This window comes from Pyrus communis, chromosome 11, assembly GCF_041283825.1.
Source record: "Pyrus communis isolate YQ-2024b chromosome 11, ASM4128382v1, whole genome shotgun sequence".
NCBI lineage: Eukaryota > Viridiplantae > Streptophyta > Magnoliopsida > Rosales > Rosaceae > Pyrus > Pyrus communis.
In genome coordinates, this window is record NC_142575.1 from 23,073,204 (window position 1) to 23,097,400 (window position 24,197).

At 38.3% G+C, this 24,197-nt stretch overlaps 2 protein-coding genes, 1 long non-coding RNA gene and 1 pseudogene across 10 annotated transcripts; 2 read left to right on the forward strand and 2 right to left on the reverse strand.

The window, feature by feature from the left end:
* Positions 1–4,091: 4,091 nt before the first annotated feature.
* Positions 4,092–7,068, reverse strand: LOC137742593 (uncharacterized). 4 transcript variants are annotated; one of them, XR_015952819.1, is made up of 3 exons: positions 6,514–7,028; positions 6,040–6,108; positions 4,092–4,712 (listed from the first exon to the last, which is right to left on the reverse strand). It is a non-coding gene; the product is annotated as an uncharacterized LOC137742593 (long non-coding RNA). The 4 variants fall into 4 exon arrangements; XR_015952818.1 differs by having other exon boundaries at positions 6,040–6,579; positions 6,706–7,019; XR_015952817.1 differs by having other exon boundaries at positions 6,040–6,579; positions 6,669–7,019.
* Positions 7,069–8,439: 1,371 nt separating this feature from the next.
* Positions 8,440–9,620, reverse strand: LOC137742919 (uncharacterized). Its single transcript, XM_088680305.1, has 2 exons — positions 8,794–9,620; positions 8,440–8,452 (listed from the first exon to the last, which is right to left on the reverse strand). Exons 1-2 carry the CDS (start codon positions 9,618–9,620, stop codon positions 8,440–8,442), a joined length of 840 nt encoding a protein of 279 aa, XP_088536431.1.
* A 5,080-nt stretch (positions 9,621–14,700) lies between these two features.
* On the forward strand, positions 14,701–18,387 carry LOC137741853 (heterogeneous nuclear ribonucleoprotein 1). 4 transcript variants are annotated; one of them, XM_068481560.2, is made up of 5 exons: positions 14,701–14,751; positions 15,282–15,404; positions 15,628–15,855; positions 16,145–17,339; positions 17,809–18,387. In XM_068481560.2, exons 3-5 carry the CDS (start codon positions 15,634–15,636, stop codon positions 17,820–17,822), a joined length of 1,431 nt encoding a protein of 476 aa, XP_068337661.2. In that variant the 5' UTR covers positions 14,701–14,751; positions 15,282–15,404; positions 15,628–15,633; the 3' UTR covers positions 17,823–18,387. The 4 variants fall into 4 exon arrangements, with proteins under 4 accessions (XP_068337661.2, XP_068337659.2, XP_088535773.1 ...); XM_068481558.2 differs by having other exon boundaries at positions 14,714–15,156; XM_088679647.1 differs by lacking the exon at positions 14,701–14,751 and adding an exon at positions 14,796–15,156 and having other exon boundaries at positions 15,588–15,855.
* Positions 18,388–19,525: 1,138 nt separating this feature from the next.
* On the forward strand, positions 19,526–23,915 carry LOC137742916 (protein TORNADO 1 pseudogene; annotated as a pseudogene). Its single transcript, XR_015953591.1, has 3 exons — positions 19,526–20,806; positions 20,890–22,158; positions 22,437–23,915. The product of XR_015953591.1 is annotated as a protein TORNADO 1 pseudogene (transcript).
* Positions 23,916–24,197: the final 282 nt, after the last annotated feature.

Sequence of the window (24,197 nt, forward strand, 5' to 3'; positions counted from 1 at the left end):
GCTAGCACTTTTGGTGGCTCCCCAGAGGATTTCCCCGGCATATCTGACAGATTATCACCAATGTAGGACCACCTTTGGGTGTGTTTTTGTAGCGTTGTTTCTCCCGGACTGCATTAGGTTTTCGTGCTCTGAACTTTGTTTTCACACTTACGCTTGCACATGTATGTTCTTACGTTGTGTATAGCTGGTTTTTATTTATTCGTACTTTTATTATTATTTTATTAGCTTCCGCACTGTGCACATGGTTACGTCACTTCCACGTGACAACCAGCATGCCCTGGTCTCGGTCGGGGTGTGTCAAAATATATGTATGAAAACAAACCTACTAAAACCGGAAATAAACGTACTAGTAAACAACATTGATTGAACAAAAGTAAATGTACCAATCAACGATATGTATAATATTAATCGTACCCATATGATACTAAATGGTACAATCCATAATGTATACAAAAACAATCGTAACAAAATCGTGAAAAAAACCTGTCAATCAACGAGAACAAAACTAAACATACCGGAAACTAAAACAAAACGTACTGAAAGCTAAAACAAAATGTACGAATCAACGATATGTACACCCAAAAATTAAAAATAAATGTACCAATCAATATATACAAAACCAATATATGATAACAAACAATAAACGTACCTTTATCACTAATCAACAATATGTACAAATTCAAATGTATACAAAATAATTATCTAACAAAAAGTATACTAAATAATAAACAAACAAAGAAATCTAAGTGTCCATCATTTCAATTATTTTTTCAATTTTAGGATAAAAAAATGTTTTGAACGAAAATAAAAATTAAAAGAGATAATTGGATAAATATGTTGAGCAAAAAAACCAAATTATCTCCTAAAAAAGAGTCCACAACTCCTAAAATACATGGATAAAAAAAAGGCCGGATAAAAAAAATTCTCTCAACTAATTAAAAGGACAAATTTAGAAATCAATATGTAAAATTTTAATTTAAAAAAATACAATTATTATTTTTAATTTAAAAAATAAGAAATATTTGTGACAGTCCGTCCCGGATTATTTGTACCGTAGTGTGAAATGACGATTTTGCCCCTAGTGGTTATGTTTCGTTGTGTGGTTGTTTTGGGGTTTTGGTTGGCTGCATCTAGACCCCACACACACCCACACTCTCATCCTCATCTCCTTCCCTGTCTTATGCCTCTCTCTCTCTCCCTTCTTCTTCTTCGTACGAACAAGACTAAAAACCTGTGAAAACGTTGTAGATCGAGGTGGAAAACTATACCTTTGTGTTCGTGAGGTTCATATGAGTTCAACCATACCCATTTCAGGTAGGAAATCCTTTGATTTCACGTCGAACCATAGAACCCTGATTTTGGTCACTGTTCATGCATACGTGAAATGTTGTTTTTCAGGGAATTTGAAGCTTGTAGGAAGCTTAGTGAGGTCCTTAGGAAGCTCGGGGTGGTTCGTTTGAAGGTTTTGGACGTCGGGATCGTGAGTTACAGGTTTGGCCGGATTTTGTGAAGTTTCTCCAGCGAGATTCCGTGAATTTCAGGGCTCGAAAGTGGTAAGGTTTTGTTCTATTTGTTGTAAGCTTCATTTTGGTACCAATTTCTTGAAATTTGGTTGAAAAACGAGTGAGAAACGAAGGTTTGAAGTTTTTCCAGTTTTCCAGCGACGGCAAGGCAACGGCACCGAAGGTGTGCCGGAGAAGATGACGAAATATTCCTAACGGCGTTAGGTTAACTTTAACAGAATCTATTAGTTTCAACGGAATATTCTTGACGGCGTTAACTGATGCCGTCAGTGTGCCTGGCACGTGGCCCCGCGTGGCAGACGCGTCTGACCGTGCCTTGGCCGGCGCGTGAGACGTCGAAAAATTATTTTAAAAATATGGGGATGTTCGTGAAGTTAAGTAGATCACATTGCTGTATTCATACACCCCATTTGAGCATTGTATGAGAAGTTATTACCTAGTTTTGGTTATGTGCTTTAAATTAACGTTTTTATAGTTGTTTTGCATATAGGTGAGACCTATCCCGAGGATGAGCGCAGTCACTCAAGGCAAGGGGGTTACGACCCTTCTACATACCAGTGAGTGGGCTTTTGGTTTTCCGTATATACCTATATACTTGTGGTTTTCCTAGAAAATGAAATGGAATGTTTATATGTTTTAAATGCCATGCATAGCGTTTGCCTATTTATTTATGCATTAGTAGTTGCATATATGTATGTTTGGTGCTGCGGACGCACAGGTAAGTGCCAGGTAAGTTATAGTTTATAGTTGTGACGTAGTAGTTACGTGTTATACATAGTGAGCTCATAACCTGCACCCCCGATGTTAGTGCTCCCGCCCAGAATAGGGCACAGTCCTTCACATGATGTTCACCTCCCGCACCACACGCTCATCTTGGATCTAAGTTAGGTGCACAATCCTGTCGTACAGACCACTTTAGGTGGTTCCGACTAGTAGGTGACCCGCAATTATTCGTCCAGTCTTCACGTGATCGTAGCACTTGAACGTATTTAATTACACCCAGTCATGTCGTACAGACCACTTTAGGTGGTTCCGACTCGTGTGCAGGTATAGTTAGTGAGTTAGGGATTTGAGCTCTAGATTCAGTCGTACAGGTCACGTTAGGTGACTCCGGCTGATATGTTATTTGCATTGTTTGGCATTACCTGGGTTACTTACATTTTTGTGGAGGCATTCGACATGGCATATTTCTGAGCATGTTTTCTTTATATGTATATATTCTATTTTCTAGGGAACTATACAGGTTTTACGGCGAGGGGTTAGAACTTTTGATAATTAAATGATTTTGAAAAGCTTTGTTTTACGGCGGGGTGTGTCATATTAATGTGACCTAATGTACCAAAGCACCTTGATCAGAATTCTAAAAGGCATGAATGTTTAATAAAAGAAATTCAAATTTTGAGCGTTTAAATCTAATTAACTCTAAAATTTAATACATTCTATAATCTTTCTTCCTAATGACCAGAAAAAGGAAACAAATATGATTTTTTTTTTTTTTTTTTTTGTAATTAAAATCCTACGTAATTTTTTTTTTCAATTAAATTATATGTAATTAGGTGAAAAACGTTGCAGGATATCTACTGCGAGAGAAACAAACACACGGAAATTTCCAAAACGTATTGCTTTCTACTTGCTCTATGTTGGAAAAGTCGAAATCGAATTCTTTATTTTACACTAAAACTTTTGAAATATTTATTATTTGGGCAAGTGACTTACCGTAAGTCCAATATTTTATGTTTGAGGGTTTAGTTCTTGTATTAGCATGATTTCATAGCTTATTCATATATTTGGTTGGGGTGAGCTCCTGCTGTTATACAAAATGTACTTGCTTTTTATCTTTTTTGGGTCAACAAAAATTTAAACATGCTAACATGCATATCGATACTTAGTTTATCAGATTATTTCAAAAGTATATTTTTCATGTCTACATGCTTTTTAGCTTAAACATTTCCTCAAAATTGAAACGACGCAAGAGTTTGACAAAATGAATAATACATGCATTTCTTAGATTTGACAAAAGAATTGGAACCGTGCTCATGGACTCCTTTTTTTTATCTTTCTTCTCACGTGTTAGGTCATATAAGAAGGCAGATAAAATAACGAGTCGTGACCACCACACGTAAGTTGAGATAGATGATTTTATGGGTGAAAATATAGTTTTGTTACCATATGGTTTCAGTTCTTTTCGTACGTACGTTTTTATTTACCCTTCAAATGAAGATTTTAGAGTTGAGAACACTCACTACAAAATATATGGTTACTGCACACAATAAATTATTTGTGCCCTTTGAGGCTAAAGAGCACCAAAATATGTGCCCATAGACCAATAACAACAGTACAGCAACTATATTTCTATATGTGCCCTCTATAGACGTTACATTTGCTAAAAGAGCACAATAGACTGCTTGGTGCTCAAAGAGGCAGACACAAATGGACAACTATTTGTGCCTTGTTTCTGACAACTTGTCAAATAACCTTTTCCAGACAAGTTGTGTCTGGCACTTCATATTGTAATTGTGCCAACATGAATTAAATATTAAAAAAAAAAATCAAAATTTGTAACTAAAATTGAGGAAATGAAATTTTTTAATTTTCTTAAAATGACAAGGCCTACAACACATTCCCAATCTCACAAACATAATGTAATGTTACATATTTTATCTCTAATACAATAAAACTTGAAAGCACACATTTTTGGACAGATGCATTTTCCCCAGCAAGCCTTGCACCTCATCAGAAGCCATAACAGATACAGTCGAATTCAAAACAAAATTAATCCAAAATTACACCTAAAAAGGAGTTAGTTAAAATCAATACATACAAGTTCCAGATCTACCATATCAAAGATTCATATTCCTCACTCTAGGTTGTAAAAGTAGCTTCTGGGTCTGAGACAACACATTTCTTCAGCTCCGAGTCACCTGAATCGAAAAAATATGTAAGTTTGCATATTATTTAGGGTCAAAGTGAGTTGCTTATTTTAATGACATATCTAGTATACATCATCAATAAACCTGCAATTTTAAAGGAGAAAATGAGTCTTAACTATTGGAAACAATGGATAAATAGAATTTCACAAATATACAACTAAACAATGGAGAAAATGAGTCTTAATTGTCGGTGATACTTAAATCTTCAAAGTGTGGAATGTCCAAATAGGGAGGCCAGCTTGCTGGTACTTCCAAATCTCTGGTAACAAGACAAACACACAAACAAAAGCCGGTACTCTTTAGTCTTTAGTAATAATAATTAAAGAAAAAAGTGCATCTTATATACAATTCCAAGAAGACATAGTATAACTAGAATGCAAAACAGCAAACCTCTCAAGCCATTTCTCCTTGCAGAGATTAATAAAAGCATCTGTATATCTTCTAAAGATACCATCCAATTGATCCACCAAAATATCAATATCTTGTAGTTCAGGCAATTAAACTATGGGTAGGGCAAAAACAAGCTTTTATGATTTAGTTCTACAAACTAATTCATACAGATAATGAAACCAATAATTCCTAATACCATTGCATTTGAATTCGTCGGAAGCCAAACAACCTTCAACCACCACAAATAACCCAAAATTGACATCCCCTGCTCTGACAGCCTCCCAAAAATGACCATGAGTAAGAAATATATCAAGCAATAAAATACATTATAACATTGGATATCGCTGGAAAAAAAATGAACTATAAATTTAGACTACCAAGAAGCTCTTGAAAATGAAGGTGACATCATTTACACAGAGCAGCAAGAATGAGTATGTAATGGCTTCCAAATTTTTAAATCATGATTCCTTTTCTTAACCTGATGAGATGCTATATGTCCTTCCTCCCACAGATTAATTGGTGTAATATGTATACATGCACTCGTTTGTGATTGAAACATAATGACTTCTGCCAGACACTTTAGTAACATTTTTAATTTCTTCATGCATGGCAATCAATCGTCACACAGATTAACACATGGAAAAAGCAATCCACAATCCCAATAATGCGATTCTACCTCTTTCGAATGTAGAATAAAAGAGAGAGATGCAAAAAAATATCTCAAAATAGGTCATTTTCTACAACATATTACAAATACGAATTTTAGGAACTTAGGAGATAATTAGTAGTTGGTCTGGAGTTTAATTGACATAACATGTAAGTGTAATGGAAAAAAAAAAATGCACATCTCGTCATGGGCATCACAATTAACTGTAAGACATTGACAAATTTTCACATTCAATGATAATGACGTTATCCTATAGTCAAATTGAAACTTCCCCAAAAGAAACCTAATGTAAATTACCTAAATCAGAGTCAGATCTGAGCAAAAAAATTAGGGAATATCTTCTATAGTCAAATTGAAACTTCCCCAAAAGAAACCCAGTTAAAATCAGTCAAGAAATGAAGATTTACATAACTTAATTACCACATAAACACCAGTCAGCGATCATGAATTTGAAACAAGAAATACTAAAACAAAGTACTACCTAGAAACTAAAACACATTAAAATTGAAAAATCTTAGAAAAAGATTACCTGATTTTACCAACGCGATTTCCGATTCAGGCTCTACATCCACCGATCTTCCCAAACCCGACCAACCCCCTCCACATAAGTGTTCATGCACATAGAGAAATTGCATGTAAACATACAATATTGTAAATTTCGTATAATTTTATGAGAACCACAAATCAGACACAAATATATACTTACAAGTTATAACCAAACATTATGAGGGGCATTCTTAGCTTGATGGCAAATAGAACATATTTGTACTATATATGAACACTTCGAATTTACAGGTTACCCACATGCACAGCACATCATCAACTACCGTCATGCATTCCAGGACAACAAAGTGGAACCAGACGCCCCAAACGAAAATAAGACAATTAACTACTTCAAGTTTAAACGAGTAAAACGGATGTGAATCTTTTCATAAGCTCTTCCATAAACTTCCATAAGCTACTTGTGATACTAGGATGAATTTAAGCAAAAAAAAATCCATACGTGGGTTGGTCTAATTCTTCTCGGCCCAGGTTGGAAACAAACTTGATTTACCTTCCTCGTCCCAATCTTTGACATGCATACAGAAAATAGATTTAAAATTCGAAATCTAGAAATGACCCCAAAACTAAAATGTTTTATTTTGGAAAAGAACTTACAGTGGAGGACAGCCCACAATGAGAGGATCATATTTACCTCTTGGGTCGAGGTCCAATTCCGGCATGTTTGGCCAAAAATTTGTCGGAAAATCCGCGGCCACCGCTTCTTAGATATGAAATTGACGAAATTCGGCTAAAAATTTGTAGAAATTAACTTGGGGGTTGGAAAGAGGATGTGAAGAGGATTCTGGAGGTTTAATTTGACGGTCGTTGGTGACCGGTGGATGGCTTGCGTGAAAGAGAAGGAGAGAGAGAGAGATGACGAAAGGGGAAGGGAGGAGAAGGAAAATGGGAGATAGAGGAGTTGGACGTTTGTGAAGGGAAGAGAGATTTTTTTAAGTTTTTCATATTTTTTATAAATGTATTTAACTTATCCTATCTGAAATCTGAAAGCAGGTACAATACAAACCTTTTTTGGTTTCCTTACTTGCCCCATAAAAATCCTAAAATGTTATAAATAGATCAAAGTAAGAGAGATAACATTTTAATGAATGGAGTAAAGCAGATGTAAAATATCACACTGAAACTATAGCACAAGAGGATAACAAATAAAAGACGGAGGAATAGATGATGTTATTGAACTTTTCTCATGTTCTCTTCTTTTTATATTTTTTTTATCACTTGAAAGCATACAAAGTGCTGTCCAAACACGAGTTATACTAAGGATTATTGATGGTTGGCTATAGGTCTCAATCGAACCAATGATGCAACATGTAAGATGGCATGTTCCCATGCAGAAACTGGCAATTTGGTTTTCATAAGCAGTGTGCGAGCTATTAACTGAAGCCGCTTGATCAATGCTTCTGCTAAACCATTTTAAGTATGTACATGAGGAACAGGGTGTTCAACATCAATGCCTAATGTTATGCAATAATCATCAAAGATTTGAGACGTAAATTCTCAAGCGTTATCAAGTCGGATTGACTTAATAGGATAATCTGGGAACTGTGCTCGTAACTTAATTATTTGAGCAAGAAGTCTCGCAAAGGCTACATTATGAGTAGACAAGAGACAAACATGTGACCATCGGGTAGATGCATCAACCAAAACCATAAAATATCGAAATGGTCCACAAGATGGTTGAATAGGCCCACAAATATCCCCTTGAATTCTTTGCAGAAATGATGGGGATTCAGCATCAACCTTTAGTTGTGATGGTCTAATTACCAACTTCCCTTAAAAACAAGCTTTGCAAGGGTTATCATTTTAGATAGCAATGTGTCTGCTCACTAATGAATGTCCATTAGAGTTGGTAATGATCCTACGCATCATGGTGGATCCTGGATGACCCAGACGGTCATGCCAAAGCATGTAAACCTTTTAATCAATGAACTTCTGGTTCATGACAGTATGCGATTCAATTGTCTTTATGTATGTATAATACAATCCACTCGACAAACCACACAACTTCTCCAATATACGCTTCTGGGTATCATTGGAGGTAATGCATAGATACTTCACATTTTCTGCACTTTTCTTTTCAATGTGGTATCCATTTAAACGTATGTCTTTGAAACTCAACAAATTTCGAGTAGATCGAGTAGCATACAATGCATTCTGTATGGACAATATTGTTCCATTTGGTAGCATAATCTGGGTTTTCCCTGAGCCTTCAATTACATCTGAAGGTCCTAATATTGTTGTTACCCATACTCTTGTAAGTATTAAGCTTGAGAAATACTTTCGATCACGAAGTATTTTATGTGTGGTTGCGTTGTCTGCAAGACAAATATCTCCGCCATTTCTCATGTTCTGAGAATAACCACAGTTTTTATCCATGCTCTCTGAGTAAGAGAATCAGAGTTAAAAGCAAGTTATAACAAGAAATTTACATGCCATTTTTATTGAATCTGAAATACTACAAGTTCAGCATAATAAAAGTACATCAATGATTCAATCAGATCGGTATACTTCATTTCCCTTTTCCACAATAAAGTTTGGAACATCTAGGTTGGTTGTGTTTAACTGCCCTGATAAGTTAAACACTGGATCAAGTATATTCATTGGTCTAGCCTAGTCGAGAAAATTGGTCTCGACACTCTTCTCCTTGAGGGAGGCTTGATACAAATCCACCAGATGTTTTGGGGTACGACAAGTACACGCCCAATGCCCATTGCCACCACACCTATGGCAGGCTCTTTCAGCGTTCCTGGGAGCATTGTTCATATGACCTTTGCATTTGTGGCGATTCATATTTTTGAAGCTCGGGCCTGAATTATGCCTCGGAACCCGGTTGTGAAACTGAACTCCATGGTTCTTGCCTTTCCTGTTCCACCGACCTCGTTTGTGGCCACGTCCTCGTTTATGATTATCACCACCAGAGGATGTGGCGTTCACTTCGAGGGAAGCAGCATTCACTTCTGGGAATGGTGCAGATCCAGTAGGTTGGGAATGATGGTTTTTCATCATGAGCTCATTGTTCAGTTCAGCTACTAAGAGCACAGATATCAGCTGGTTGTACTCAGTGTAGCCTCGCGCTCTATACTGCTGTTGCAGGAGCACGTTAGAGGCATGAAATGTGCTGAGAGTCTTTTCCAGCATATATTCCTCAGTAATAGTATCCCCACAAAGCTTCATTTGAGAGGTAATTCTGAACAACGCATAATTGCACTCTGCCACTGACTTGAAGTCCTGGATCCTCAAATGAGTCCACTCATGACGGGCCCTTGGAATAATCATCGTTGTCTGGTGATTGTATCTGTTTCTCAAGGCATTCCAGAGAGCTAACAAATCTTCAACCGTTAAGTACTCGCTCTTTAGCGCCTCATCAAGATGGCGACGAATGAAAATTATGGTCTTTGCTCGATCTTGAGAGGATGAGCTGCTCTCTTCCCTAATCGTATCTCCAAGATTCTCTGCTTCCAGATGGATCTTGGTATCTAGTACCCAGGTCAGGTAATTCTTCCCAGTAATATCCAGGGCAGCAAATTCAAGCTTCGCCAAGTTTGCCATTTTTTGTTCTGAAAGAAAATGAGATGTGTACGAACTTGCAATAATATGTATTCCCGGAGGAATATGATGTTAGAACTTCTGGTTCTTACAAATTTTTCATTTTGATCTTCATGCCAAAATGATAAACAGTCGAAACTTTTGGCTCGAGATTTTCAGGGTGAATGAGGAGGGCGATTGTACCACACCATTCTCATTGAAATAATGTAACATAGAATGGGCGATTATTCCGCAACACTCAAGTAGCAAGAAAATTTAAATACGTAGAGCAGTGTAGGCGATTATACCGCACCACCTAAAATTGCAATGAAATTAAACAGCAGGTAAATTTAAATATGCAGGGTAGGGTGGGCGATTATACCACTCCAACTAAAATTTGTAGTAAAATTAAATATGCAGTCCAAGATAGGTGATGATACCGCACCGTCTTGAATCGCAGTAAGAATAAATTTGCAGTTCAAGATGGACGATTATACCAAAAATCTTGGATTGCAGTAAAATTAACATAAATAAACACTGGGTTAGTAATCAATATCCAAACCAAACAAGAAATCAAAGATGTATGTAATCGTTAGGTTGAGAACTAAGAGCAAGCATGGAGCAAACAGTTCGTCGTGAGGGTATACCACGCAGTTGAGGCAGAGGAAGAAGATGAACAGTAAAAACCTTAGAGGAAACCTTTTTTTTTTCTTTCTTTCGTTTGGTGAAGAGAGATGAGAGAATAATTATATTTAGAGACTCGTGCTGGTAACGTGTTATAAATAAGTCAAAGTTAGAGAGATAACATTTTAGAGAATGAAGTAAAGCAGGTGTAAAATATCACACTGAAACTATAGCACAAGAGGATAACAAATAAAAGACGGAGGAATAGATGATGTTATTGATCTTTTCTCTCGTTCTCCTCTTTTTATATTTTTCTATCACTTGAAAGTATACGGAGTGCTCTATTTATAGAGCAACTCCAAACTGATGCATTAACTGCGCATTGAAGTTTACAGCACTTCCTTTGACAATACAACCTCCATGCATTTACAAATTCAATTTCACTTTGCATGGGCATTGAAAACTTCTACCAATGCTGGAAAACTTCTACCAATGTACTGTGGGCATTCATTACCCACCAATCTTTTCAACACAAAAGTAAATATGTAGGGACACAAAACTTTCTTTTTATTTAAATATATTAAACTAGAGGGCACAATAACCTTTGTCATGATTTTGTAAATTAATAAAAAAATTTCCAAATCTGACACATGCAAGGCTGGATGGACATACAGCATTGCTGACAAACATATTTTATAGGCACAAAGTGTTTTTTGTGCCCACCTTCAGTAAAAAAGTTGTCATCTAACCCTACTCGGCACGGCTTCTGTGCCCATTACTGTTTTGTGTCTCTCTTTTTTTAACATTGGGCACCATATATAGATGGTGCCTTCTATGGAATGATAATTGTTTCAGCCTTTTGGTGGTCAAATAGACACAAAAATTTCAATTGTGCCCTTTGTTTTGTACCCAAAGCTCATTTTTCTTGTAGTGACCAGCAAGCTCAACTTTCATGTCTCTATACATGTAAATGCCACCTTTATGTTTGTATGCAATCACATGGAATTTCAGTTTTGATATCGATCGATCATGAGGTTGATCTTATGTGTGGTCACGTCGGCTCTTATCTTTTCGTCCATTATTCCATGCATAAATAAATAAATGGATAATCAGGATATGCTTGATTTTTGGCTCATATCTTTCTTCAGAATCACATGACACATGGAATGCATGTGGTCCTCTCTCCACTACATACTGTATATAACTCACTCACGAACAAATTAACAAAGGCCTCCTACTCGGTATTGCCCAAAGAAAAAAAAAGAACAAAAAAGGCCACAAATAGGACATTTCATGCTTCCTTGATCTATAACGACATGTTCAACCTCCTCGGTATTCATGTTTGGAAATGTTTTCTTTACTAGGGTCGGTTGTTTGAGAAATTGAAAGTATTACAACAGCAGCTCATCACTATGCAAAGCGACTAATCAGTATTTATGTCATCACTTCATTTGTAAGTGAATATCTCAGATTCAACGTACTTAAATGATAAGTTGAAAACCTAATTATTATGGATGACTCATATGGTGACTTCAATCTAATTTCCCATTGTTTAGAGTAGGATATTGCTCTACTAAAGAAAATCACGACTTCGGAGAGCACATAATAATAATAATAATATCAAGAAAAATTCTGAGATACAATGCCAGCAAAAGTTCATTGAGTTTGAATGGTGATGTTATACCTCAAAGGTTAATTTTCCAATGAATTAAGTGTCTCATGGAGAGTTGGTAGTCGGTAGATCTCACATTCTTGATTCTAATTAGAGTGTCGATTACTAAAATTAGTTTTGGAAAATGAGTAGACTTATTAAGAAAATAAAAATATTATTCTTACCACGTATTTGTATCATCTATCTAATAGAGATGAGACACATATGTGTTAGTGTGCCCTATTTCTATTAAAAAGATGTTACAAATAATTATACAAATATGTGATAAATGTAGCATTACTTGTCTGAAAAATAAATTAATTTATGCGGCGATAGTCAAACTTCTTGTTGTTGCATGGTAATTTCTGGAAATGTGTATTACTTTAAGAACACATAATGAAAACATTAAATATACACCATTACTGAGCAACTTCAAAATCAATAAAGTCATTAAACCACACTCTACTAGTCAGTACGTCTAATTTGAAGTAAACCCTAATCAATATCAGCTCGTACCAGCAAAAATCATGAATACGTGCTTCGATCTTTTCTTTCTTTTAAGTTCTTGCCCTCAATAAGGCCTGCTTTAGTACTGAGGTGATTCTGAAAAAAAACTGGTATAAAAAAAAGCTGGGAGCTGTTTTTGTGTTTGGTAAACATTCAGCTTCAGCTTTTTTTCACAGTTTTGGGTGAAAAAAAGCTAAAAACAAGAAGCTACAAAACCCAGCTTTGAAAAACCGGCTTTTTTTCACATCTGTTTTACATAAAAGTTTACCAAACACTATAATACTGCTTTTTTTTTTTTCAAAAGTACTTTTACAAAAAAGTTTACCAAACACTCTGCTGCTTTATTTCACAGCTGCTTATTCTCACAGCACAGCAGAAGCAGTTTTTTTTCAAAGTACAGCAATACCAAACCAGCCCTAAGACGAGCGTGTATTCAACACGTTAACATGGGAAAAAGAGGCCAAAGATGTGCACATATGTGTTGGTAACCACTCCTATCATGGAGTCGGTTACAACGAGTTTCCTAAGAGGTCTTAATCACTTCTTAATTCAAAACGAGTTCATTTAATTTTCCTCATAATAATTGATTAGAATTAAACATATTTAGTCCAATACTAATATTTGTCTGATTACTTACATATCAGAACACGTATATACCATATTAAAGCTCTCACTCACATTTAGAGTACATCTCTTACACATAAATCTCATAAGGTGTCCACATAATTTAATTTAATCGTTTGAGATCCCATAAAAAACTTAACGGAATTGTAGTTTTGTTGTTTTGTCTTTTGGTTTTATTTTCTTGTCAAATATTATAATTTCTTCGACAAGAGCATGATTTTTTTTAATTGAGTTTAAGATCTCTCACTTTTTTTGACCAGAAATGATAGCATAGCCTTTCCTTAATCAACACCAAGCAAATACAGAGTGTCATTGGGTACATAATTCTAGTGACCAATAAATTGATCTGGAATGAATTTGCACAAAGTAGACAAATAACATTAAACCCCTAGTAGACATCCACAAGTTCAATCACACAGTCGCCAAGCGCACAAAACTACCAGTATAGATCTGTCACAATAGACAATAGCAACAACAGAGAGATACTGGTAGACACAACGGTCATCGCTGAATAGCGAGGCCACAAAAAATCATCGCAAAAGTGCTAGACCATGCACAACAAAGTCATTGTTAGCAGACGAGGCTCACAATAACAACGCACAAAGGCGAAAACCAAATTAGCCAAAACACCAGCGTCACCGCGGTGCACAGGAGCGACAGGAACTAAACTACACCGAGAAATATCCGATGAACAACTCAAAAGCAAGGGGACCGAGGAGCTTAGGCCTAGATCACCCACAAAATCCGGACTGTGGGACGCTGGCGTCCACGCTCAAGCCAAGCCAAGCCGCACCAAGACGCTAAAGCCGAGCCGAGCCTCAACGAGACGAACTCGCTAAGCTCCCAGACCAAGCCGAACCTCTAGAGCGGAGAGCATTGAAGTCGTCGATAAAGGAGACCACCATGGAAACTGAGTTGAAGATGGGGGATCCAGCCCACCTGCAGCACAGATTTAAACCCCACACTGGGAAACGAGCGCCAATCGAAGAAAATGTTGAACAGGCAAGGCCCATGTCAAGCTATAGGGCATAGATCCATGTATATCTACACCCAAAATGGTGGGAGAGAAGCAAGGGAAGGGAGATAAGGAAGTGAAGGGTCGGGAAGGAGGGGTCGGAGTAAGGTGGTGGGAAGAAACGAGAATGGCGAGGGGAGGGGGATGGCTAAGAAGGGGAAGATGGGGGAAGGAAGGGAGGAAGAGCTAGGAAATGGAGGGGAGAGGCTGCCATCAGCCCCCCGCCATAGCCAAAGGCCGGCGGCGAAGGGGGTGACGGCTAGGGTTTGTTGGAAGAGGGAGAGCTTTTTGCTAGAAATGGGTATAAAATCTCTCACTTACAAGTAAACAAGAATACTATTAGATTGTACTACTAAGTGTCATGTTTTAAGGGCACCAAAATACAAATGTCTAATGTTAGGTTTGGTGCTTACGTGCAATCGCATGCTTCGAACTATCGGTGGGAAATGATTTGATTGGTTCTAGGAATTCCTGATTTAATTGATTATATGTTATTTCAAGATTGCTATAATTTATAAACTTAGGTAACTTACGTGTAGTACATTCTTTTTTCCTTTGATCAATCAAAATCTCCAAAAAAGTTTTTTATCGAAACCTCTATAATGCACTGAATTCTCAACTATGTCCTTATTCATTTTTCTCATCAATAAATATCGTATGCTTCTTAAAAAAGACCTTAAAAGAAGTCAAGCAACTGTACTTGAATGCTCTATAATTTGTCTTAAGAGCATGTGGTGAGTATAATACAACAATGCAACATTTTCCTTACTTTAATTTTGTTTTTTGGTTTTTAAATTTCTTCGAGCAAAAGAAACCTCCTCTCTGTCATCATCTTCCCTTCTTTGGCTCCTCCAAATATTCTTAGACCAGTGGATTGTCAGTCTATTTATAAAAATTGTCCCTTACCCCTTACCTATCTGAAGCTCCTCCAAATTCCCCATTTCTTTTTTATTATTTAAAATTTTTAAATATACTTATAAGGCAGGGAGTGGAATAGCCACGAGACAGAGAATAGCAAAAGAGAGAAATAGAGAGGATGACCACCACATCCTCCTCTGTTTTTTTCATTACATATATTCCAATCCCACTCCTTGGATCTTAGTTTTCATCTTTTTTCTCATCTGGGTCCTCCTCAAATGGTAAAGGTTTTCAACTTCTTTGATTTTTTTTGTTCATCTTGTTTTCTGAATTGTTGGGTCTGTCTGGTTTTCTGATCCACAACAGCTCCGCTCAATTTTTTTATTTTTTTCTTTTTTTTGTTTAGGAAATCCACTTTGTTGTTCTGATTGTTTCATGAAGGATCTGATGCTCCAAGATTGGATTTGACGTTTCCTAATTGTTGTTTCAATCAGAGCACTATCCGGGTTCTGTCTGAATTTTGGACAAGGTAATGTCTTGTTCTCATGCACGTTTTGATCTCTATGTTTCCATTTTTTCGATTATCAGAGTCTTTTCAGATTTATTAACGATGAAAAGTTTGCCGTTTCCTGTTGAATTATGAAGTTCTTTGGCGGATTTTCAATTCAGATTGAATTGCATATGTTTCTAAGTGTGTCTTTTTTTTCAGTAGAATTGAATTAGGTGGTCGGATTTGTGATGTTTTGTTGCAGAAAAAGATGGAACCAGATCATGGGAAGCTCTTCATTGGTGGGATTTCCTGGGACACAGATGAGGAACGGCTCAAGGAATATTTCAGGAAGTATGGAGAGGTGGTGGAGGCTGTGATCATGAGGGATCGTGCAACCGGTCGTGCTCGTGGATTCGGGTTTGTTGTCTTTGCGGATCCTGCGGTTGCAGAAAGAGTTGTCATGGATAAGCACATGATCGATTGCCGCACAGTGAGTATCGCTTCTGATCTATCTTTATGTCAATTCTGTTGTAGGATTTTAGTTGCAGTGCTGCAATTTGTCCTATAGACTTGTATTTTTAGTAAGGATCATATTCTCATAGACATGACGTTTAGTTCGCATTTATGGTTAACGAAACAAAACCGTTTAGTTCGATTATCTGTATTCTCACTAGATTTGAGTCAATCAATTCAAATTGCATTTGGTTATTTGGAATCTGCAACACGCGAACTTAGGATGGCACTAATAATTTTGTTAAGTTTGTTGTTTTCAATTTTAGGTGGAAGCAAAGAAGGCTGTTCCTAAGGAGGATCAGCACATTTTAAACAGAACCGGGGTTGTCAATGGTTCCCCAGGTCCTGGACGCACAAAAAAGATTTTTGTTGGAGGTTTAGCATCCACAGTGACCGAGAGTGACTTTAAGAAGTACTTTGATCAATTTGGTACAGTCACTGATGTTGTAGTAATGTATGATCACAACACTCAAAGGCCAAGAGGCTTTGGATTTATCACTTATGACTCGGAGGAGGCTGTTGACAGAGTTCTGCATAAAACATTTCATGAACTCAATGGTAAGATGGTTGAGGTCAAGAGGGCAGTCCCTAAGGAGCTATCCCCAGGACCCAGCAGGAGCCCTATGATAGGATACAACTATAGTCCGGGTAGGACCAATAGTTTGCTTAACAGCTATGCTCAGGGTTATAATACGAGCCCAATCGGAGGTTTTGGCATTAACATGGACACCAGGTTCAATCCAATCTCTAGTGGTCGTAGCGGGTTGTCTCCATTTGGCACTTCTGGATATGGAATAGGTGTGAATATGGAGCCAGGGTTGAGCCCAACCTATGGCGGAAATTCCAACTTTGGCAGTAGTCTAGGATATGCACGGATGTTGAGCCCCTTTTATAGTGGCAATTCAAACAGGTATAGTACCCCTATTGGATATAATGCCGGTAATGGAAGGAGCAGTCCTGTAGTCAACTCAACTACTCGGAGTGTCTGGCGAAATAGTGGCATCAACAATAACTCGAACCCTGCCAGTACCGGGGCCTACTTGAGCTCTGCAAATGGAGGTTTTGAAGTTATGATTGGAAACAATGGTTCAAATTGGGGTGCTAATTCTTTTTCAACGGAAGGTAGAGGCAGTGATTCTGGCTATAATAGTGCCAATGGTTATGGAAGTGGTGGTAGCAGCTTTGGGTTGGGAGGAGGAGGATATGGAAGAAACGGTGGCACTGGTATAGCCCCAATGCCTTCATTTCCCGGATCAACTGTTGGTTATGAGGGCTTTTATGGGGACTTGTACCAGAACGGTTCAGTTTATGGCGACTCAACTTGGCGCTCTAGCAGTCCTGATCCAGATGGTTCTAGCACATTTGGTTATGGGCTGAGCGACTTACCTGCAGATGTCACAGCCAAAAGTTCTGGTGGATATATTGGAGGTTACAACGTTACCAGTACACAACCAAATAGAGGTAACTATCTCCTTATAACTGAAATTTATAGAGAACACGGTAATTCCAAATGAACAACTCTTTTCTTGAATATAAAAGATTTATCTTTCTCGATTGCGGATGATTCATATGAAAGTTACATATGTTTAAACTTTACACACAAGATAGAAAACTACAGCCCCTTTTCTATGTCATACCAATAACACTGATTCCACAACATTCTTCATGTTCACATTCATGTATGCAAGAGATAAGATAACATTCCAGCAGCCAAACCTAAATTTTTGAAAATTGATATGGATGACGTTAATTGAGTTTCCATTAACGGTCATGCACGTTGAAGTTGTCCAAATTATATGTAACAGATACAAAGATTTTTTAATGCTTCTCTTTTAACTTGTCAAATTAGTTGTATGCTAATAGTTAGACGTTATTTTCATCGAATTCACATTGTTTTCTGTTCTTTCTTCTTTGATAATATGTACTTCAGGAGTTGCTGCTTAGGTGATTTGTTTGGGTATGAAGAGGTGATGGTAGGTGAACTGAAACCAGTCAAACGTTGAAGGTTGTGAATATTATACGTCTCCCTTATTAAGATTTTCAGCTTATAAGGAAACTGATATAGTTCTAACGAGGTTCCTTGATTTGGAAGTATACACATTCAGAGAGAAAGCAGTTACATGGAAATTTCTGTCAAGGTTTGGGATTTGCTTTTGTTCCTCGAAATCTTAGGTTCCTTTCTTCAAATTCGATTGAGGTGTAGCATCAGATTGCGGGATACATACTCAGGAAGACAGTTTCAATTAATGTACCTTGCATCTTCAGTGGGACGAGCCAGCATTAGTCTGTCGAAAGAGATAGAGCAATTGATTTTTCTGAATTTCGGGTTTTCTTTCATTTCGTTTCGTTTCTGTTAGCCTGGCGAAGTTGTTGGTTGTTATATTTCTTCTGGGATTTGCTTTTTCTCTCAGATTGTATGTGAGATTTTCTGATTTACTAGTGTGAAACAATAGAGGGACTCCCAACTGGGGTAACCCCAATCAAATAAGTTACTTAACATTTTGATTCATCGTTTTTAAGTTCAATTGTTTTCTCCTCGTTTTTCTCATACTATTTTCTGTTTCTTCTCAATTCTGTGGAAAATGTAAATAATTTAAGGGAAGCAATTTCGACGCTCATTTTCTCCTCTCCTCTTGCTCGCTCTTCGTTGGTTTCTGGCCCTTAGATTTAAATCAAAGGCGAATTAAAGAGCATAAACAAATAAGGGCGTGCAGGAGAAAAACAGTGTGCGGTTTATATTTTCTGTACTTTCTCTGATGAACTTAATTGAAGCTAAACGATAGAGTCCCAATGATTGGAAATCACATAAGATTTCTATTTGTCTCCCCCCCCCCCCCCCCCCCCACACTCACTCACCTTTTTCTTGTGCTGTATAGGATTCCTTTGTTCTTTTCAGTTGGAAAGGAAAAGAAGAGAAAAAGGAGAATTGCTCGCAGCTCAAAATGTCAATAAAGTTGTCATTGCCCTCAAAACCTGTCTTTTCCTACGTTGTATGCTTGGCCTTGCTAGTGATTTGCCTAGATTTTTCCACATTAAATTATATAGATTGATTAAGCAACCGGGGTTAGCCTAGTGGTAAAGTTGGGTAGGATAATGTGTAGGACTACACTAGATTCAGGATTCGAAATTATCTCGACATAACAGTGGAGCATAGCGGATCGATTATGCGGTGGTAGCTACCGCATATTATATCCCTTCCCACAAAATAGTAGGCTATCCAGACATGACCTTCTCAGATGGAGAAGGATTAATATGACACTGGTACACTATTACAGTAGTGTCCCGTGTTAATGAAGTAAATACATATGTAAATTCTTGTCAATGTTCCTTAATTCATTTACACGAAACATCACATGATGGTGTGCCATGTTATGTAAGTTGTTCTCCCTCGTATGGCTAGCCATGCATAGAGTGCAAAACAAGGAGACAATTGTTCACGTTACACCTTCTGAAACAAGATGGCTTAAAGGCAACATACCCTGATGTGGAAGTTGAGAATATATGAATCGTACAAGGCAAAAGTTGCACCCTTACACCGAATAAAGAATACGCGGTTTGCCAATTATTTTACTACAAATTCTTATTAACTTACAGAACAGTTATCAACAATGTCACTGATATGATCTTGATCCTGACATAATCATCACAAAACAAATATTTTGGCCATTTTCTTTTTGTTACAGCAATGGCAACAAGCCAGAACAATCTCAAAGATCTCCAATGGCTTCTGGGTCGCAGTTTTAGCGACATCCAAAACCAACCAACTTTTGAGGAACTTGGAGTTTCACCAGGTCGACCGGGAAGTGCAGCAGGTTTGCGAGCTTTCGGCGTTGCTTGAGAGTAGTTTGAGCATCAAGCAAGTGGTGTTGAGGAGAAACAGATTTGGCACACAATGCTTGGCAGAGTTGTGTGAGATTGTGAAGAGGGATAGAGTAATCAAAGAGATTATGTTTTCGGAATCAGGCATCGGGTCTGCTGGAGCTGCATTTCTTGCTTCTGCTCTTAAGGTGAATGAGAGCTTGGAGGAGTTGCAGATATGGGAAGACTCAATTGGGTCGAAAGGCGCAGAGGAGCTCTCGAAGATGATTGAAGTGAACTCAACTCTGAAGGTGTTGACGATTTTTCACTCGAATTCAATCACTGCAACTCCACTTGTTTCTGCAGTTTTAGCAATAAATAGGACTATGCAAGTCCATGTTTGGAGTGGAGAAAACGGAGAAAGAAGTTCGAAGGTGGTTGAATTTCTACCCGAAAACAGCACATTTAGAATTTACAGGCTTGATCTGTAGGGTGCTTGCAGGGTTGCCTGCGCTCTCGGGTGGAACTCAACTGTCAGTCACTCGACCTGACTGGAAGGAAGTTGTGTATGTAGCAGCTGGACTCTTCAAAAACCAGAGCTTGGAGAGCTTGTATTTAGATGGAAACACGTTTGGAGGCATTGGAGTTGAGCATTTACTCTGCCTTGCAATATCAAGCAAACATTACTTTAAAAGCGGTAACACTTGGGGGTGGAAGAACCAACATTGGGAGGGAGGGACTTGTAACCATTTTACAGATGCTGACAACCAACAAAAGTTTAACGCGGTTAGGGATATACGATGATGAAAATTTAAGGCCCGATGATTTTGTTAAACTCTTCAAAAGCTTGGAGAAAAATGCCAGCTTGAGACACTTATCGTTACAGGGCTGCAACGGTGTTCAAGGAGAGCTGGTACTGCAGGCAATCATGGAGACATTACAGGTAAATCCTTGGCTCGAAAGTATTGATCTCGCAAGAACACCGCTGCAAAATTCAGGAAAGACCGATGCGGTCCATTAAAGATTAGGGCAGAATGGGAAGACTGAACCAGAAATGGATTTGCTTAAAGCCATGCCACTTCCAGTACTGAAAAGTTGTAGAGTGTTCTTCTGTGGGCAAGAATATGCAGGTAACTGTGAAACTTTTGTTTAAAAATTGAATTGGCTTAAGTACATGACATCTCCTAAAAACTTTTTGGGTTTCGACTTTCAGGTAAGACTACATTGTGTAATTCAATATCACAGAGTTTCTCTTCTTCAAAGCTTCCGTACATGGACCAAGTACGATCTCTAGTGAACCCAGTTGAGCAAGCTGTTAAAACAGTTGGAATGAAGATAAAGACTTTCAAAGATGATGACAACACAAAGATTTCGAGATGGAATCTTGCTGGTCAGCATGAATTCTATTGTCTCCATGATCTCATGTTCCCGGGCATGGCATTGCGTCATTCTTGTCATCGTATCCAGTTTACTCAGGAAAACGAACAACAGAGAACCGAAAAACTCAATGGAGATAGAAGAGGACCTCCAGTACTGGCTCAGGTTCATAGTCTCAAACTGTAGAACAGGAGTGCAGCAATGCATGCTCCCAAATGTCACAGTCGTACTCACGCACTAGGACAAAATCAATCAAACCTTCAAAAAACTTACAGGCTGCTGTGAACTCGATTCAGAAATTGCGAGACAAGTTCCAAGGATTTGTTGACTTCTACCCGACAGTGTTCACAGTTGATGCAAGATCTTTGGCATCAGTGAGTAAGCTCACTCACCGCCTTCTAAAGACAAGCAAGACAGTTCTCCAAAGAGTCCCAAGAATCCATCAGCTGTGCAATGATCTGACACAAATATTATCAGATTGGAGATCCGAGAACCACAACAAGCCCGCGATGGGGTGGAAGGAGTTCAACGAGCTATGCCAAGTAAAGGTTCCATCACCAAGAATTCGATCAAGACACGATAACAAAGAGAAGGTGGAAATGAGGAGACGGGTTGTTGCAACTTGCCTTCATCACATAGGAGAGGTAATTGATTTATGAGCTCGGGTTTCTGATCCTAGATTGTGAGTGGTTCTGCGGCGAGGTGCTTGGCCAACTAATAAGACTTGATGTAAGAAACCAAAACTCCAATGAGAATAATGGATTCATCAGCAAGAAAGATTTGGAGCAGATTCTAAGAGGAAGCTTGCAGAGTCCAATTCCTGGAATGGGTTCGAAGGTATTTGAGAACTTGGATGCAAGTGATCTTGTGTGAATGATGCTTAAACTGGAACAATGTTACGAACAAAACCCATCATATCGTAATTCTTTGCTGTTGATCCCCTCCATTCTTGAAGAAGGAAGAGGAAAGCCACAAAGATGGCAGTTAAGCAGACTGGAGTGCCTCTACGCCGGGAGGCATCTTGAATGTGATGATTCCAGCCACATGTTCCTCATAACCAGCTTCTTTCCCCGATTACAGGCAAGACTTTCCCTAATCCTTCCTTTTAACTTGCTCTTCAATTTTCGTTTACTTTTTTCTTCGAATTATTTTGGATTTTATTGAGTCTCATTTTCCAAAACAAACCTCAGCACAAATTCATAAAATACGTAGCCATCTGCTTTGAATATCTCAACTTTAATACAATCTTTCCAATAACTGCATTAGAATAAAATGTCAAGTTATTCTGGTTTCTAGTAATACATGTGCGTATGTGCACGCGCGTTTCTTACAACACGAACATCAATACCAGTCAATGTAGTAGTCCTTAGCTACAATATATGATGAACATTGCTCACAGTTGATCTTACAGTCCAGAGAAGTACCTGATCTCCATAAATATCAATGAATCTATATCAGAGTAGAACTGGGAGGACAACTACGTTACTACATAGATGTCCTCGCATGCTCCACCAAGAACCTGACAGAAACCCTAAGGGTCATCCAGCAGCTTGTAGTTCCAGCAATTCATAGCCTCTGCAACGGTATCACCTTAACTGAAAATGTCATACGGCCAGAATGCGTTCAAAATCTCACCCCTCCCAGATACCAGAAAACGCAGTTTGTTTCGTTGCAACAATTAAATCAGGCATTACTTTCTGTTCCTGCAGACAGCATGTGTGATTACCAGCACACCTGGGATCCAATCTCAGATTCTGGAAGACAAATCCTAAGACCTGGTTTTGATTTGGCCTGGGACCTCCTATCAGATGATGACTTCCGTGAAGTGCTGCATCGGAGATATCATGACCTATGCAAACTTGCTCAAAAACTGCAAATCCCACCAGAGAGCAACCCGGAGAACACAATATCCACAAGTGACAAGCCTGACAAAGTTGATCCAACTTTTGGTGGAATCGCCAAGGGGGTTGAAGCGGTTTTGCAGAGCCTGAAGATCATTGAGCAAGAAATCAGAAACTTGAAACAGGAGATCCAAGGGCTGAGATATTGCGAGCATAGACTACTTGCTGAGCTTCATCGCAAAGTGAATTACCTCGTGACATACAACGTTCAAATTGAAGAAAGTGCGGAATATGTTCTACTTTGTTAGAACAGAAAATTACTCGAGGAGATTGATCACCAACATGGTTCCCGGCATCAATGCTATTCGACTGCACACGTTGTGCGAATTTCAACGAGAAATGCATGTCGTTGAAGATCAAATGGGGTGTGAACTGATGCAGGTTGACAACAGGACCGTGAAGTCTTTGGCACCCTACACCACAAAGTTCATGAAACTGCTAACATTTAATCTCAAGATAGGAGCCCATCTAGCCGCTGGCATGGGAGAAATGATACCGGATTTGAGCTGGGAACTTGCCCACCTGGCCGATTCATCCCTCCTTGATGGAGCCGCAGGTGCAGGGGCAGTTGCTGCCGGTGCAGTGGAGGCTGCAGCAATTGGGCATGGAAGGAGCAGAAGCAAGGCTGCAGAAAGCTCAAGAGATATCCAGCAAGATGAGAGAACCGCGCAACAATGGGTTCTGGATTTCCTAAGGGAACGGAGATGCTCAACCAGAAAGGATATCGCTTAGAAGTTCAGGTTATGGAGAGTGAGATACAGAGACGATAGTCAGATTGCACGGATCTGCAGGAGGCATATTAACCTCAGAGCACATGAAATAATTGAAGTGCCACTTTGAAATTATGCATCTGAAATGGTTTGGAATTGGATAACCTGAATCCTAGATTTCCCCCTTGATGTTGTAATCAATATTTTCTTTATTTGTCTTCTGCTACAAAGATCCCGAAATTTCAGTATAAGCTCGTAACTAAACACTCGAAACACCATCTTGAAAGGAAAAAAATCCTGAACCAAACTGTTATTGCACCCGACCATTATTATATCGGCCGTTAACATGTGAGGAGTTTTCTATATTTGATTCTTGAAAGTATTTATCACTAACATTAACAATTGTCGCGGAGATTACACTAATTATGTAATCGAATTATACACCTAATTTTCAAGAGGCACAAAAACATCCACTTGTGAAGGAGACGTATGAAATAATGGAAGATTAACCAAACTTGTCCAAGTCACATGGA

Bases quoted from the DNA above. Each gene is read 5' to 3' on its own strand.
- LOC137742919 (XM_088680305.1), bottom strand. From the start codon at position 9,620: ATGGCAAACTTGGCGAAGCTTGAATTTGCTGCCCTGGATATTACTGGG.
- LOC137741853 (XM_068481560.2), top strand. From the start codon at position 15,634: ATGGAACCAGATCATGGGAAGCTCTTCATTGGTGGGATTTCCTGGGAC. The intron at 15,856-16,144 runs GTGAGTATCGCT...TTTCAATTTTAG, and splicing joins ACATGATCGATTGCCGCACA to GTGGAAGCAAAGAAGGCTGT.